The sequence below is a fragment of the Bufo gargarizans genome, chromosome 2 (genome assembly GCF_014858855.1).
Source record: "Bufo gargarizans isolate SCDJY-AF-19 chromosome 2, ASM1485885v1, whole genome shotgun sequence".
Lineage (NCBI taxonomy): Eukaryota > Metazoa > Chordata > Amphibia > Anura > Bufonidae > Bufo > Bufo gargarizans.
The window spans coordinates 591411820-591425701 of NC_058081.1; the positions used below are offsets into that span (position 1 = coordinate 591411820).

General features: G+C 45.8%; 1 protein-coding gene across 1 annotated transcript; it reads right to left on the bottom strand.

Annotated features, from left to right (window-relative positions):
- Positions 1-1071: 1071 nt before the first annotated feature.
- Positions 1072-10179, bottom strand: LOC122928716 (T-cell surface glycoprotein CD3 gamma chain-like). The gene is made up of 6 exons (XM_044281857.1): positions 10039-10179; positions 9682-9702; positions 7237-7419; positions 4662-4793; positions 2639-2682; positions 1072-1291 (listed from the first exon to the last, which is right to left on the bottom strand). Exons 1-6 carry the CDS (start codon positions 10097-10099, stop codon positions 1223-1225), a joined length of 510 nt encoding a protein of 169 aa, XP_044137792.1. The 5' UTR covers positions 10100-10179; the 3' UTR covers positions 1072-1222.
- Between the last annotated feature and the right edge of the window lie 3703 nt (positions 10180-13882).

Here is a 13882-nt window from a genome sequence, read left to right on the forward strand (position 1 = left end):
GACACTATAACTACTAGGGCACTACATGGGGGGCATTAGGAATTTTAGGGGGCATATTATAATTACTGGGGACACATAAGTACTAGAGGCGCTACATGGGGCATTATAAGTGCTGAGAGCACTATAGAAGTCATTATAACTCCTGAGGGCAGTGTGACTACTGGGACGGCTATAGGAGGCATCATTACTACTGTGTCCACTATAAAGAGGCCTTATTACTACTGAGAGCTCAATATGAATGACTTATAGAGGGGCTTTATTAATACTGGGGGCAGAATGAGGGCAATGTTATTACTGGGAGTACTGCAGGGAACATTATTATCAGTGGGTGCAATATGGAGGGCGCTACTGCTAATGGGTCACGCTCAGCGGGCATTATCACAATTTGGGTAATGTAGGGGGTTCACTATTACTAATGAAGGTACTCTGGGAAAGAATTACTATTGGTGGGACCTTTGGAAGTAATATTACTAAGGGGAGCTATCTGTATAGCACTATTATTTCACAGTAGGCACAGTGTTGGGGAGCAGCAGAAGGATAACACTGTTGGAACAACAGGGCGAGGATGACAAAGTGAGGATTCTAAGATGTCTATGTGGAGATGAGATGCGGCTAAAAGAAGTCATCATGGTGGTCTGCTCCCACTGAAAAATATCAGGAAAAAGAACATCAACATTAGAGGAGACGTCACTGGTTGTAAGAGGTATTTAGTGCTATTGTCTCCTGTATGTTTGGTAGAGCTGAATGTAATGTCCATTTAAATATGTTTTTAGCACTAGGGCTGAGAGCAGGTGCTATACTGTACAATATATATTTTTTTTTACTCCTGGGGCCTATGCGTGAGGAACACCCCAGGGCCTTTGGGCCACTTATTCTGCCCCCGATAAAGGGGCCATTACTTTATACTAATTGCAGTTACTTCGATGTATGATATTTCTACCCTTACTTCTACATTGCACTCTTCTTTCTTTCCACTTCCTGTGCGCTCAGACTTTCGAGCTCGGCTTTGAAGATGTAGTTCACAGGTGGGAGATTCTTCCCCCTATGTCAGCTAAATAACCCCCCACAGGATTTCCGTTGTTTTCGTGTATTTAATCAGCACAGAAAAACAGACAAGAACAGAGAAAAGTTTCCATTGCTGTACGTCAAAAACATCTACCGAAGACAGCAACAACATTGCGAAATGTTAAGAGAACGCAAACACATCCAGTGCCCGGCGCTATCAGTAGCCTCCTCTTTTAGGTCTAGTTGCAAGATGGCTGTACTGGTCATCATCACGGTGTCCCAATATCTTGAGAAAAAGAAAGCAAAGAAAATGAAAATGGTCATTATGTGTTGTGAGTTAACCTGCACTCCAGAATTCTTCTCTAAAAAAAATTATTACATTTCTGCGACATGTGAATATACCCTTAAAGTGGTTCTGCACTTTGTTTAAACTGATGATCTATCCTCTGGATAGATCATCAGCATCTGATCGGAGGGGTCCGACACCCGAGACCCCCACCGATCAGCTGTTTGAGAAGGCAGCGGCGCTCCAACAGCGCCGCGGCCTTCTCACTGTTTACCGCAGACCCAGTGACGTCACGACTGGTATCAACTGGCCTGGGCGCGGCTAAGCTCCGTTCAAGTTTGAATATATATCAAATTTACCCAACACCAGGCGCCATTTGATTAATTTGGTGCAAAGTATGAGGGCACCCTAAGGATCCATTCACATGACAATAAGAGCTCTGTGTCCATGTTTTGGACCGCAAACAGCTAGTCTACTATATACGGGCACCAGCCGTGTGCACTCCGCGGCGTGGATGTGGACCCATTGACTTGAATGGGTGCACGATCTGCAAGATATGGCAAAAGATAGGACATGTCCTATCTTTTGTGGAGCGGAGGCATGCATCAGAATCCAAGGAAGCACTTCCATGGACTTCATGCAGCAATTCCCCCCACTATTTATAAAAATGCCACCGAATTGTACAAAAATGCCTCAAAAACATCAGAAAAAATGCCTGTCTTTTTATTTGGCCAAAAATAGAGCAAACAAAAAATGTGTGAAGGAGGACTGAAAATTGTTTTGACTGACACACAAAAATGTAATCTGAAGGCTGGAAATGTTATACCATTAAAAAAACAGAACCTACTGTATACTGATGTTCAGTTCCTCTCCGTTTCAACGCTTCCACTCTGCTGTCCCTGGAGTTCTATGTTTCCAGAGTTGCAGTACATACAGGTATGGCCGTATTATAGCTGTGCACAACCGTATCCAGTCACTGGCCTAGGGTAGTCACGTATGTCATTGATTCAGCACCGGAAACACAGAGTTTCAGAGCTGGAAAGGCGGGGTATTGTGCAGGCAAGTATTGCTTCTTTTTTCATTTTCATCCCCAGCCTTTGGGGCTCTGGAAAATCCCTTTAAAAGGGTTGTCCACACTTTACAATCCCTTTTTTGACGAAAAGGACTGCTGATTGTAGGTTGGCCCATTACTGTGACCCTGAGCGATGAACTATAATCTGTAGTGTTTCATTCCCTGGTAGCAGCACCACGGGGAAAGTGAAGCTTTCCATAGTGCCTATTGAAACCAATGGGTTGTCCATATAATGCAGTTTTGTGTCACATACCACAAGCCACGTTGCCACTCACCTGATAGTCAGAATCCTTTTCAATCAGATTTTGTTTGTCAGAAGCTGTAAAAGGTTAAATAAGTTACAGCATTAACACATCAATCATATAAACAGTTTAATTTTTAGCCAGCCTTTATCTCGCTCCAGTGTCACACGTGTGTGGGGTGCCGCGCACAGGAGCAGTGCCACCCACGACAACAATAAGACTGAAAATACTGATCGTAATGATAATTAGGCTTTGTTCACATTGCCGTTTTTCACGTGTCTGCCGTGTCTGTTTACATATCATTATATTTTTACTGACCGTTGGTCAGGCATGCACTTCTCTGGTCCGTGACATTATAGTCTATGGATGGCATCCGTATTGCGACGGTGTTTAGTCCGTTTTTCGCTGACCACTGCAAACATCAAATGGACACAGAAATGTGAACAGGGCTTCAGTGTGGGATTTGGGCTGAGGCTCCACAGCGACGTGTTGTGTGACAGAAAAATCTGACAGAAAGGTCGTGAGACCAAAAACATCTGTGCAACTTGTCTGCCACTTGCCGTCACACGACTGTTTTAGACCTGTAATCACGACCCCACTGACAATCATTAGATGTGATGTCGCATGATCTTCAACACTGATGTCACCATGTAGCCTCAGCCTTATGCCATTTGTGATAAAGGCTGCGGCAGGACTACTGCGAGCGCCGCTGCCTTCTCAAACAGCTGATCCGCGGGGGTCCTGGGTGTCGGACCCCAACCAATCAGATACTGATGACCTATCAGAGGATAGGTAATCAGAATATAAGTCTCAGAAAAACCCCTTTAAAAGGGGTTATCCAATTCTAAAAATGCCCCCCCACATTGCCCGGGCCCCTCCTTATAGATCATACTTACCCCGCTCCCCAGCACCAATGTCACTCCGGATCCATGCATGGTCAGCCTCTCTAGCATGACGGGTGACGTCACTCGTGATGCAAGCGGGCTGGTCATCATCGCGGCCTGCTATTGGCTGCACCCCCCCAACGCCGGAATGTTTGATCTGCGCGATGGGAAGATGCAGTGGTGGCCATGCAGGGATCCGGAGTGACGCTGGGGAGCGGGGTAAGTATGATCCATAGGAGGGGTCGGGCATCGTGGGGGGCATTTATAGAATTGGATAACCTGGCAGATTTTATTGCAGAAAATTTCTGTGGCAAAAAATCTGTTCCATTCATCTGAATGGGGTTGTTTTGGTGGCAAACACATGAATTTCTGCAAGCCCCATCTAGATAAATGAAACTGATCTTCAGTCTGCCGTGTGTGAAGGCACCCTAATATAACATGTACAGTCTACAAGGGCATGGGCCCTAACTGTACCTGTGTATGCCTCCGATTTCACATGGGGACACACACAGGCTTTTTTCTGTTGGATTCTGGTCATTTAGAACATTTGCGATATGAACAAAAAAGTCATTCATGCAATGGAGGAGATTTATCAAAACTGGTGTAAAGTAGAACTGGCTTAGTTGTCCATAGCAACCAATCAGATTCCACCTTTCATTTTTCAACACTCCTTTGGAAAATGAAAGGTGGAATCTGATTGGTTGCTATGGACATTTAAGCAAGTTCTACTTTACACCAGTTTGTTAAATCTACCCCCATATGTTTGCTCCCTATACAACCCAATTTAGGTGCATGGACCAGACTTTCACTCACTGGGGGAGAGTTATCAAAATTGGTGTAAGGGAAAACTGGCTACGTTGTCCATAGCAACCAATCAGATTCCACCTTTCTAAAGGAGCTCTGAAAAATGAAAGGTGGAATCTGATTGGTTGCTGTGGACAACTAAGCCAGTTCCACTTTACACCAGTTTTGATAAATTGAGATTTCTGCAACAACTCAGCCTCATGTGAATTGCCGCTCAAACTGCACAGTACCAGGATATGCGATATCAGTGCGTCCCTGACACCCATGATACAATACAGGCGCCGTCCATGCAGCGCACACACCCCATAGCTCTGCTAACGAATGAAAGTCCATGGCCCCTCCAAATAATAAAAGACTCATCCTCTAACCTCGTCCTGGTCGACGTGTCTCCGAGCCAGAAACAAAATATACCGCCATAGTGATAAGACCGATCATGATGACATCCGCCACAACAAAGCCAGCAATGGTTCCCGGGTCCAGCTCTATGCAGTTCATGCACCCTGACAAACAGAGGGAGTGAAGACATGAAATAGCTGCAGATTGGTATAAGAACTGGTTGTCAGGTAGTCAGTGCCTGGTTACTTTAGCTCTCTCCCATTCACTTGTATGGGACTAACCTGCTCTATCCAGACACACGGTCACTACCAGGTACGGAGTGCTGTAGTCCCTGATCGGCAGGGGTCCAACTCCCAGCATCCCTGCTGATCATCTTATTCCAGGGACCGCAGCACACTGGAACAGGCACAGCCCAATCAGGTTCAGCTGACATACTTGTAATGTGAATGGCTACCTTAAAGGGTGTTCCCGGATTTTAATATTGATGGCCTATCCTCAGGACAGGCCATGAATATATAATTGGTAATTGTCCAATACACCCCCTTCCCCTTCCCTCCATTGACCGTCTGTTCTCCAAAGTCAGTACTGGAACTATACAGCGTCGTCCACTGAACTGAAGTGAATGGGGGCAGTGCTCTGGTGCTGACTTCCGGCACCGGAACTACTGAGGAACAGTTGGGGTATCGGACTCCACCGATCAAATATTGATGGCCTATCAGTATAAAAATTCCTAGAATATCTCTTTAAATCCAGGACCACCAAGCATATGTTAAAGGTTATCTGTACCTATGAAACTGGATGACCTGTTACATGGGCTCTTGGCAGAAAAAAGGTGTCCGTGTTAGTCCCATGTTCATATGTGCCCGCATTGCTGGGAACATTTTTGTTTTTATATATGCAAATGAGTATCTAGGAGCAATGAGGGTGTGGCCATTACACCTAGAGGCTCTGCTGTCTCTGCCACTGCCACACTATCACGGACGTTCCCGCGACAGGTGGCAGTAGATCGGTGAGACTGGCAACACATGGTTTGATCTGACATGATTTCCGTTTGGATCAAGTGACATCTGTGTTGTTTCTGGTGCTTGCCACACCTTCTTTCCCCAGGCGTGGCTATTATGGTCATTTAACCATTTATTGTTGTTTCTCCCACTATGCTGTGCGGTTTATAGCTTCTGTTGGAGTTGTGGATAGCTGGTGTGTAGATCTCGGCTGAGTTCCTGGTGCTGCGATAGCCACTTGAAGTTAAGTGTTTTCTTTCCCTTTTGTATTTTGTTTGGGTTATTTTGTGTGTTGCATTTCCCTGTCATTTGTATTAAGGCCTGAGGGAGACTCATGTTCGTCCTTCCTTTTGGAGGAACAGGTTGTCTCAGTCCTGACATTAGTACCAGGGTCCTATAGGGTGAGTTAGGACATTAGGTATTCCTGTGTACGAACTCACCTACCTCTGGGGTCTGTTCATACTGGTGGTTAGTCAGGACTTTGATTAGGGTTTTCTCTAGGAGGTGTCCATCTCCTTTCCCTAGTTTCCAGGCCTTATTCCCTCACCCATTTCCCTCCTATGTTCGGTGTGGTGTTTCCCTCCCACCCCCGATCGTGACACGCACCCTCTGCATTTTGATTGACATGAGCAGACAGTGAAAATATCATCAGGCCTGGTCCTGTGACAGCTGCCCTTTACTATGTGGATGTCTGCAGAAAATTCCATCAGACATATTCACGTTTCTTTACAATGAATAATATTTTGATAAATTATTTTCCAATTCTGATATATGAATGGACTTCCCCTTCATATAGAATACGGTCCATGATGTGCCTCTTGTACCAGCCTGCAAAGAGTAAGGTAAAGAATAAAGCTCTGTCACCTCGACAACATAGCAGGACGTTCTGACCGATGCAGGTGTGACTGTTGAGACCCCAAATAATCAGAAGAATGGGGGTCCTGTGCACCAGTATGAATGGAGTGATAGGTTGAGCATTCACACTGCCGCTCCATTTATTCTCTATAGAAGTGCCAAGAAGAGCTACCTCCAGCAATCCCATATAGAATGGACACATGAAGACCCTCTTCTCGTCATCAGCGCGGGGGGGGGGGGGGGATGCAGCGGTCCGTTTTGCGGACAAGAATAGGCATTTCTACAATGGGCCGCCCGTTCCGCAAATTGCGGGAAGGCACGTGGGCGGTTTCCGTTTTTGGCGGATCTGCGGTTTGCGGACCGTAAAAAACGGCACGGTCGTGTGCATGAGGCCTAATGCAGATTTCACTCTTTGACCTGGAAAGGGTGAAGTCCGTGATAAAATCCGTGGTATGTATTGACATGCTGAAGATTTATAATCTGCACCACAGGTCAGACTCTGCTGCAGAATTTTTCTGCCATTTGTGAATGATAATTGGTAAAGACTCATTCACTCAGTTGGTGCTGTACAACGCTGCAGATGTGCCGCACAAAAATCCACTTCAGAAAAATCCCCTAATCAGTCACGTGTGAACCCAGCCTAAGCCTGCATTCACAAGGTCAGTATTTTGCATCAGGATTCTTAAGATTTGAAGGGTGTCCATAGCACCCGCCATACATCATCAGCACTGAAAACACTGAGTATACTCACGTCTCACATACACATGGACACAATCCTTTTTCTCAGTATTACTGTTGATACGGCAGTAGACTCCACGAGGATCGTTCCATAAAGAGCCCAAGTTTAGGTCTGTACTGTTAGCCAACATTACGCCATCCTTTTGCCATGTGTAGCCCTTGTCGCTTATCAGGTACAGACTGTCATCTCTCTCAACTGGCAAAGAAAATAGACTGTAGACAAAAAAGACTCCAAACACCTAAAGGAGATCGATACTGATGATTTCATCAATAACATATCAATAACATGTACTAATACAATGGAATCGCTATAAAACTGGTCCATGTGAATAACCTCCTATACTACATAACTAGTCCATGTGAATAACCCCCTATACTACATAACTAGTCCATGTTAATAACCCCCTATACTACATAACTAGTCCATGTGAATAACCCCCTATACTACATAACTGGTCCTTATGAATAACCCCCTATACTACAAAACTGGTGCATGTGAATAACCCCCTATACTACATAACTAGTCCATGTGAATAACCCCCTATACTACAAAACTGGTCCTTATGAATAACCCCCGATACTACAAAACTGGTGCATGTGAATAACCCCCTATACTACAAAACTGGTCCTTGTGAATAACCTCCTATACTACAAAACTGGTGCATGTTAATAACCTCCTATACTACATAACTAGTCCATGTGAATAACCCCCTATACTACATAACTAGTCCATGTGAATAACCCCCTATACTACATAACTAGTCCATGTGAATAACCCCCTATACTACAAAACTGGTCCTTATGAATAACCCCCTATACTACAAAACTGGTGCATGTTAATAACCCCCTATACTACATAACTAGTCTATGTTAATAACCCCCTATACTACATAACTAGTCCATGTGAATAACCCCCTATACTACAAAACTGGTGCATGTGAATAACCCCCTATACTACATAACTAGTCCATGTTAATAACCTCCTATACCACAAAACTGGTGCATGTGAATAACCCCCTATACTACATAACTAATCCATGTGAATAACCCCATATACTACATAACTAGTCCATGTTAATAACCCCCTATACTACATAACTAATCCATGTGAATAACCCCATATACTACATAACTAGTCCATGTTAATAACCCCCTATACTACAAAACTGGTCCATGTGAATAACCTACTATACTACATACGGATATGTTTTGTGGAATAACGGAACAGAAGAGGACTTAAAGGGAACCTGTCACCGGGATTTTGGGTATAGAGCTGAGGACATGGGTTGCTAGATGGCCGCTAGCACATCCGCAATACCCAGTCCCCATAGCTCTGTGTGCTTTTATTGTGTAAAAAAACTGATTTGATACATATGCAAATTAACCTGAGATGAGTCCCATACCTGACTCATCTCACATACAGGACTCATCTCAGGTTAATTTGCATATGTATCAAATCAGTTTTTTTACACAATAAAAGCACACAGAGCTATGGGGACTGGGTATTGCGGATGTGCTAGCGGCCATCTAGCAACCCATGTCCTCAGCTCTATACACAAAATCCAGGTGACAGGTTCCCTTTAAATCAGAGGGGGAAAAAAACTCAGATACGGAACAACAGATCCGTGAAAAACAGACCGCAAAACAACAACGGTCGTGTCCTTGAGCCCTTACAGAGCCTGAACCCTCAGTCTATCAGACATGAGTATCCTAGTTATACGCCACCAACGCCATTGAGGAGATAACTGCTTGAATGGTGTATTGTGCTATTTTATTTAGTAATTTAAGCATAAAATAACTTTTTCTAGTTTCACGGATCCAAACAAATGATACTTTCATTCTGTTAGTCATGGATACTTCAACATGTATGTATGTATACTGCATGCGTGTACACGTCACTACGCCTCCTCCTCTAGTCTGTCCACATTTTTCATATTATTACTAAAAGATACACAGCTGCCATAGAGGTCCATATATGTTGTATAGATGTACAACCAGCCTATATTGTTCACTATATTAACAAACGTAAAAATAAGGTTTAAAAGGGTCATCAGTATCAGATTGGTGAGGGTCCCGCTGAGCCGCTCTTCTGCAGTAGCTCCAGCACCAGGGGATGGAGCGGTGTAGTTCGGTTTGGGATTTACCGCATAGCAGCTGATCGGAGTCGGACTCCCACTGATCTGATATTGTTGACCTATCCTGCGGGCAGGCAATCAATATTAACGTCCCCGTGAACCCCTATATCCTGATCTATAGCATCACCCAGGCGTTGTGTGATAACAGACACTTATAGTGCAGCAGAGCCCCCGTTTCGCACCCGATTTTACCACGGTGTCTATACTGGTTTCTAAAGCGCATCATTTCGGAGCGCAGTTGTCAGACGCACAGCAGTGTGTGAACATACCCTTTAAAGTCCAACATAATTTCTAAGAAGCTACGTAAGCAGAGGTTAACTTACCTGCCTTGGGTTTGTCTTTATCTTTGATATGACGGATATTTCCAGGAAAGACAGAAAAAAAAAAGAAAAAAAGTCATGACAACTGATCATTGCAGTATTTCCCCTATGGTTAGTGTTGAGGTGAATTCACACTGGGTAGATTTCTCCTATTCACCCAGTCATCTGCAATGGGCTTGCAGAAATCCGTGCAGAAATAACCTTCGGAGGAATGGAACTGATTTTCCATTGCAAAAAATTTCTGCAACAAGTCAGCCGCGTGTGAATTGACCCTCATACACACTCTGATATGCGTAGCTGCATCCAAGTTTGTTGACTATCTGAAATATTTTGGCAACGTTTCCCCCCCCCTCTACATACCTTCTGAAAAGACGCCCTTAACGAGCAAGGCAACAACCAGCCAGAAATGAGAGGGGACCATAATGATGTGTCTGCTGGGTTCTCGCCGCAGTCAGTGACCAGCAGTGAACGCGTCTCCCCAGCTTTAGGGGCAGGAAACTGAGAGAAGGCAGCAGAAGCCGCCGTCTTCCTGTGAGCTCCTCTGCTTGTCACGTGTTCACATATAAAGTGGTTCTCTGCATTTATTACGTTATATTCAGGTTTCACAAGGTGGTAGCACAACAGTATTTTACCGTCATTATCTTGGATGCAACAGCAGTATCGTCCTCAGCACAACAGACCTCAAGTCGCTGTAAGGTTCTAGGTGGGTCATTGTTTTGCTTCAGAATGAACGCAGGTGGTCGCAGGTCCCGTCAGTTTAGGGGTCATAAGATAAACTGTGTTCCAATGCACATGTGGATGGGAAACCTGCCCACCCATGGCTGTACGATTTTTAAGGGCAAGGGTACATTCGCACAAGGCCATTAAAAACAGATACACTGTCAGTTTTTCATGGCCAATTTGCATCAGTGTTTCTGTTTTTAATGGTTGTTTGCATCCGTTTTTAACGGCCGCTAAAAATGGGCATTAAAAATGGATACATTTCATATATTTTTTTTAAACATCCTAACTCCCTGCAGTGCCCTCACAATATACAGTACAGACCAAAAGTTTGGACACACCTTCTCATTCAAAGAGTTTTCTTTATTTTCATGACTATGAAAATTGTAGATTTACACTGAAGGCATCAAAACTATGAATTAACACATGTGGAATTATATACATAACAAAAAAGTGTGAAACAACTGAAAATATGTCATATTCTAGGTTCTTCAAAGTAGCCCCCTTTTGCTTTGATTACTGCTTTGCACACTCTTGGCATTCTCTTGATGAGCTTCAAGAGGTAGTCACCTGAAATATTCTTCCAACAGTCTTGAAGGAGTTCCCAGAGATGCTTAGCACTTGTTGGCCCTTTTGCCTTCACTCTGCGGTCCAGCTCACCCCAAACCATCTTGATTGGGTTCAGGTCCGGTGACTGTGGAGGCCAGGTCATCTGGCGCAGCACCCTATCACTCTCCTTCATGGTCAAATAGCCCTTACACAGCCTGGAGGTGTGTTTGGGGTCATTGTCCTGTTGAAAAATAAATGATGGTGCAACTAAACGCAAACCGGATGGAATAGCATGCCGCTGCAAGATGCTGTGGTAGCCATACTTGCAAGCATTTAATATGCTGAAGGCGAGCAGTAAGGGATGGGGAAGTGGCCGTGATGCTGATGGTGCACGCAGAGGCCGTGGTCCTGGGTGCGGTGAAACTGAGCCTACTACCTAGCTTCATGTCCCAGTTTGCAGGGCGGCGCAGGACACTGCTCGCGACGTCACACCAGTGCGACCAGGTGGTCGGTTGGATTGCAGCATATAATGCTTTCAGTCAGTTAAGCACCACCTGTCTTCCACAAAGTCCAGTCTCAGTAGCCAAGAGTCTGGTCAACAGAATCCTCACCCTGATCCTCCTTCCTTCCACCATTAAGAGTCTTGGCAAACAAGTGATCCCACATTCGGATATTTCGATGAGCTCTTTTCATCGCCATTCCTTGATTTGGGCCTCTCGCAAAGCCCGCTTGAAGAGGGACATTAGAAGATCTTCTGCACTGATTCCCAAACTCTTCAGAATCCACAGTCAGAAAAAGATGACGGTGGGGAATGGCAATTAGTGTTTCACGAGGTGGATGATGATGAGACACAGTTGCCAATAAGTCAACGGCAATTAGTGTCTCAAGAGGTTGATGATGAGGATGAGACACAGTTTTCAATAAGCGAGGTTCTTGTTAGGTCAACAAGTCAGGAGGATGACCAGAGTAAGGAAGTGGAGGAGGAGCTGGTGGACTATGAAATCACTGACCCAACCTGGGAAGGTAGCAAGCTGAGCGAGGACAGCAGTACAGAGGGGGATGTCCATACCCCAGGCCTTTCAACGAAAATACCCAGCCAGCCACCCACCCACAGCACTAAATGTGCACCTTTTCAAATTGCTGGCCCTGGAAATGTTGCCATTTAGGCTTCTGACCACTGAGGCTTTCCGCCGCCTGACAGCCACTATTTTTCCCGGTGTGCCGTCCCCGCCTTACACCAGCATGTGTCCCGTAACATCTCCCAGGCCCTGACCAACGCAGTTATTGGGAAGGTCAACTTAACGACTGACACATGGACAATTGCTTTTGGCCAGGGATGCTACATTTCCCTGATGGCACACTGGGTGAACGTTGTGATGGCACAGGTGCTACAGACGCCAAGGATTGCGGGCCCTACTTCCATCAGGATTTCCGCCACCACCTACATTAGTGGCTGCAACCCCCCTTCTCCTCCTCCACCTCTGAATTCTCATCTTGCAGTACCAGTCAGCCATCAGTCAGTAGCTGGAAGCAGTGTAACACTGCAGTGGGGACGCGGTAACAAACAGCACACAGCCGCAGAGCTGTGGCAGGGTATAAGGGACTAGACTGAGCTGTGGGTTTCGCCACTCAACCTACAACCAGGCATGGTTGTGTCTGTGTCTGGCCGTAACTTGGTGGCAGCTTTGGAGCTCGGCATGCTCACACACATCCCATGCCTAGCCCACGTGTTCAACTTAGTGGTTCAGCGGTTTCTCAAAACCTACCCCAATTTGCCTGAGCTACTGGTGAAGGTGCGCCGCGTGTGTGCCCATTTCCGAAAGTCATTTACAGCTGCAGCAGTGCTTGTAATTGCCAGCTCACCGACTGTTGTGCGACGTGAGCACGTGCTGGAACTCCACGTTCCACATGTTGGCCAGGCTTTATGAGCAGCAGAGGGCAGTAGTGGAATACCAGCTGCAACATGTTCATCGCCTTTCCAGTCAGCTTCCGCTCTTCACAAGCAACGAGTGGGCATGGCTGTCTGACCACTGTGAGGTTTTACGCAACTTTGAGGAATCAACACAGCTGAGCGGCGGTAACGCTTTTATCAGTGTAACCATCCTACTTCTGTGTCTACTGAAACGCTCGCTGCTCACAATGAAGGCGGACACTTTGCATGTGGAATAGGTGGAAATGGGGGAAGACATTACACAGGGTGATAGCCAGACCACCCTCAGTTCGTCTTCTCAGTGGGAATTGAATGATGATGAGGAGGAGCAGGAGATGGTTGCCTCCGCTACAGAGGGTAGTACCCATAGCAGGTTTATTCCATCTGTTCAGCATGGATGGACCAAAGAGGAGGAAGAGGATGAGGAGGTTGAAAGTCATCCTCCTGATGAGGACAGCGAAGTCTTGTCTGTTGGGACTCTGGCACACATGGCTGACTTTATGTTATGCTGCCTTTCCCGTGACCCTCACGTTATACGCATTTTGGCCAACACCGATTACTGGTTGTTTACCCTTCTCGACCCCCGCTACAAAGAGAACTTCTCATCTCTCATTCCTCTGGTGGAGAGGACTAGCAAAATGGTGCAATATCAGAAGGTCCTTGTGGAAAAATTGCTCCAAAGATTTCCAGCTGACAACGCTGGCGGCAGAGTACGTAGTTCCTTGGGCAACCGAGGAGGAGAGAAGAGGGGAACACATAGCAGTTCCAAAAGAGGCAAGGCAACACTCTTGAAGGCCTGGGACAGTTTCATGACACCCCGCCAGCAACCTCACCCTGATGCGCGGCCTAGTGTCACAAGGAGGGAAAAGTTTTGGAAGATGGTGAAGGAGTACGTAGCAGACCGTGTCAGCATCCTCAATGATCCCTTTGCGCCTTACAACAATTGGGTGTCTAAGCTGGACACGTGGCATGAACTGGCGAACTTGGAGGTGCTGGCCTGCCCTG

What these genes read in the sequence shown, in the direction of transcription:
- LOC122928716 (XM_044281857.1), bottom strand. Translation starts at nt 10,099, where the DNA reads ATGGTCCCCTCTCATTTCTGGCTGGTTGTTGCCTTGCTCGTTAAGGGC. An exon ending in TAAAGACAAACCCAAGGCAG is followed by an intron (nt 7,420 to 9,681) that starts GTAAGTTAACCT and finishes TTTCTTTGCCAG; the next exon opens with TTGAGAGAGATGACAGTCTG. An exon ending in AAAAGGATTCTGACTATCAG is followed by an intron (nt 1,292 to 2,638) that starts GTGAGTGGCAAC and finishes CTTTTTCTCAAG; the next exon opens with ATATTGGGACACCGTGATGA.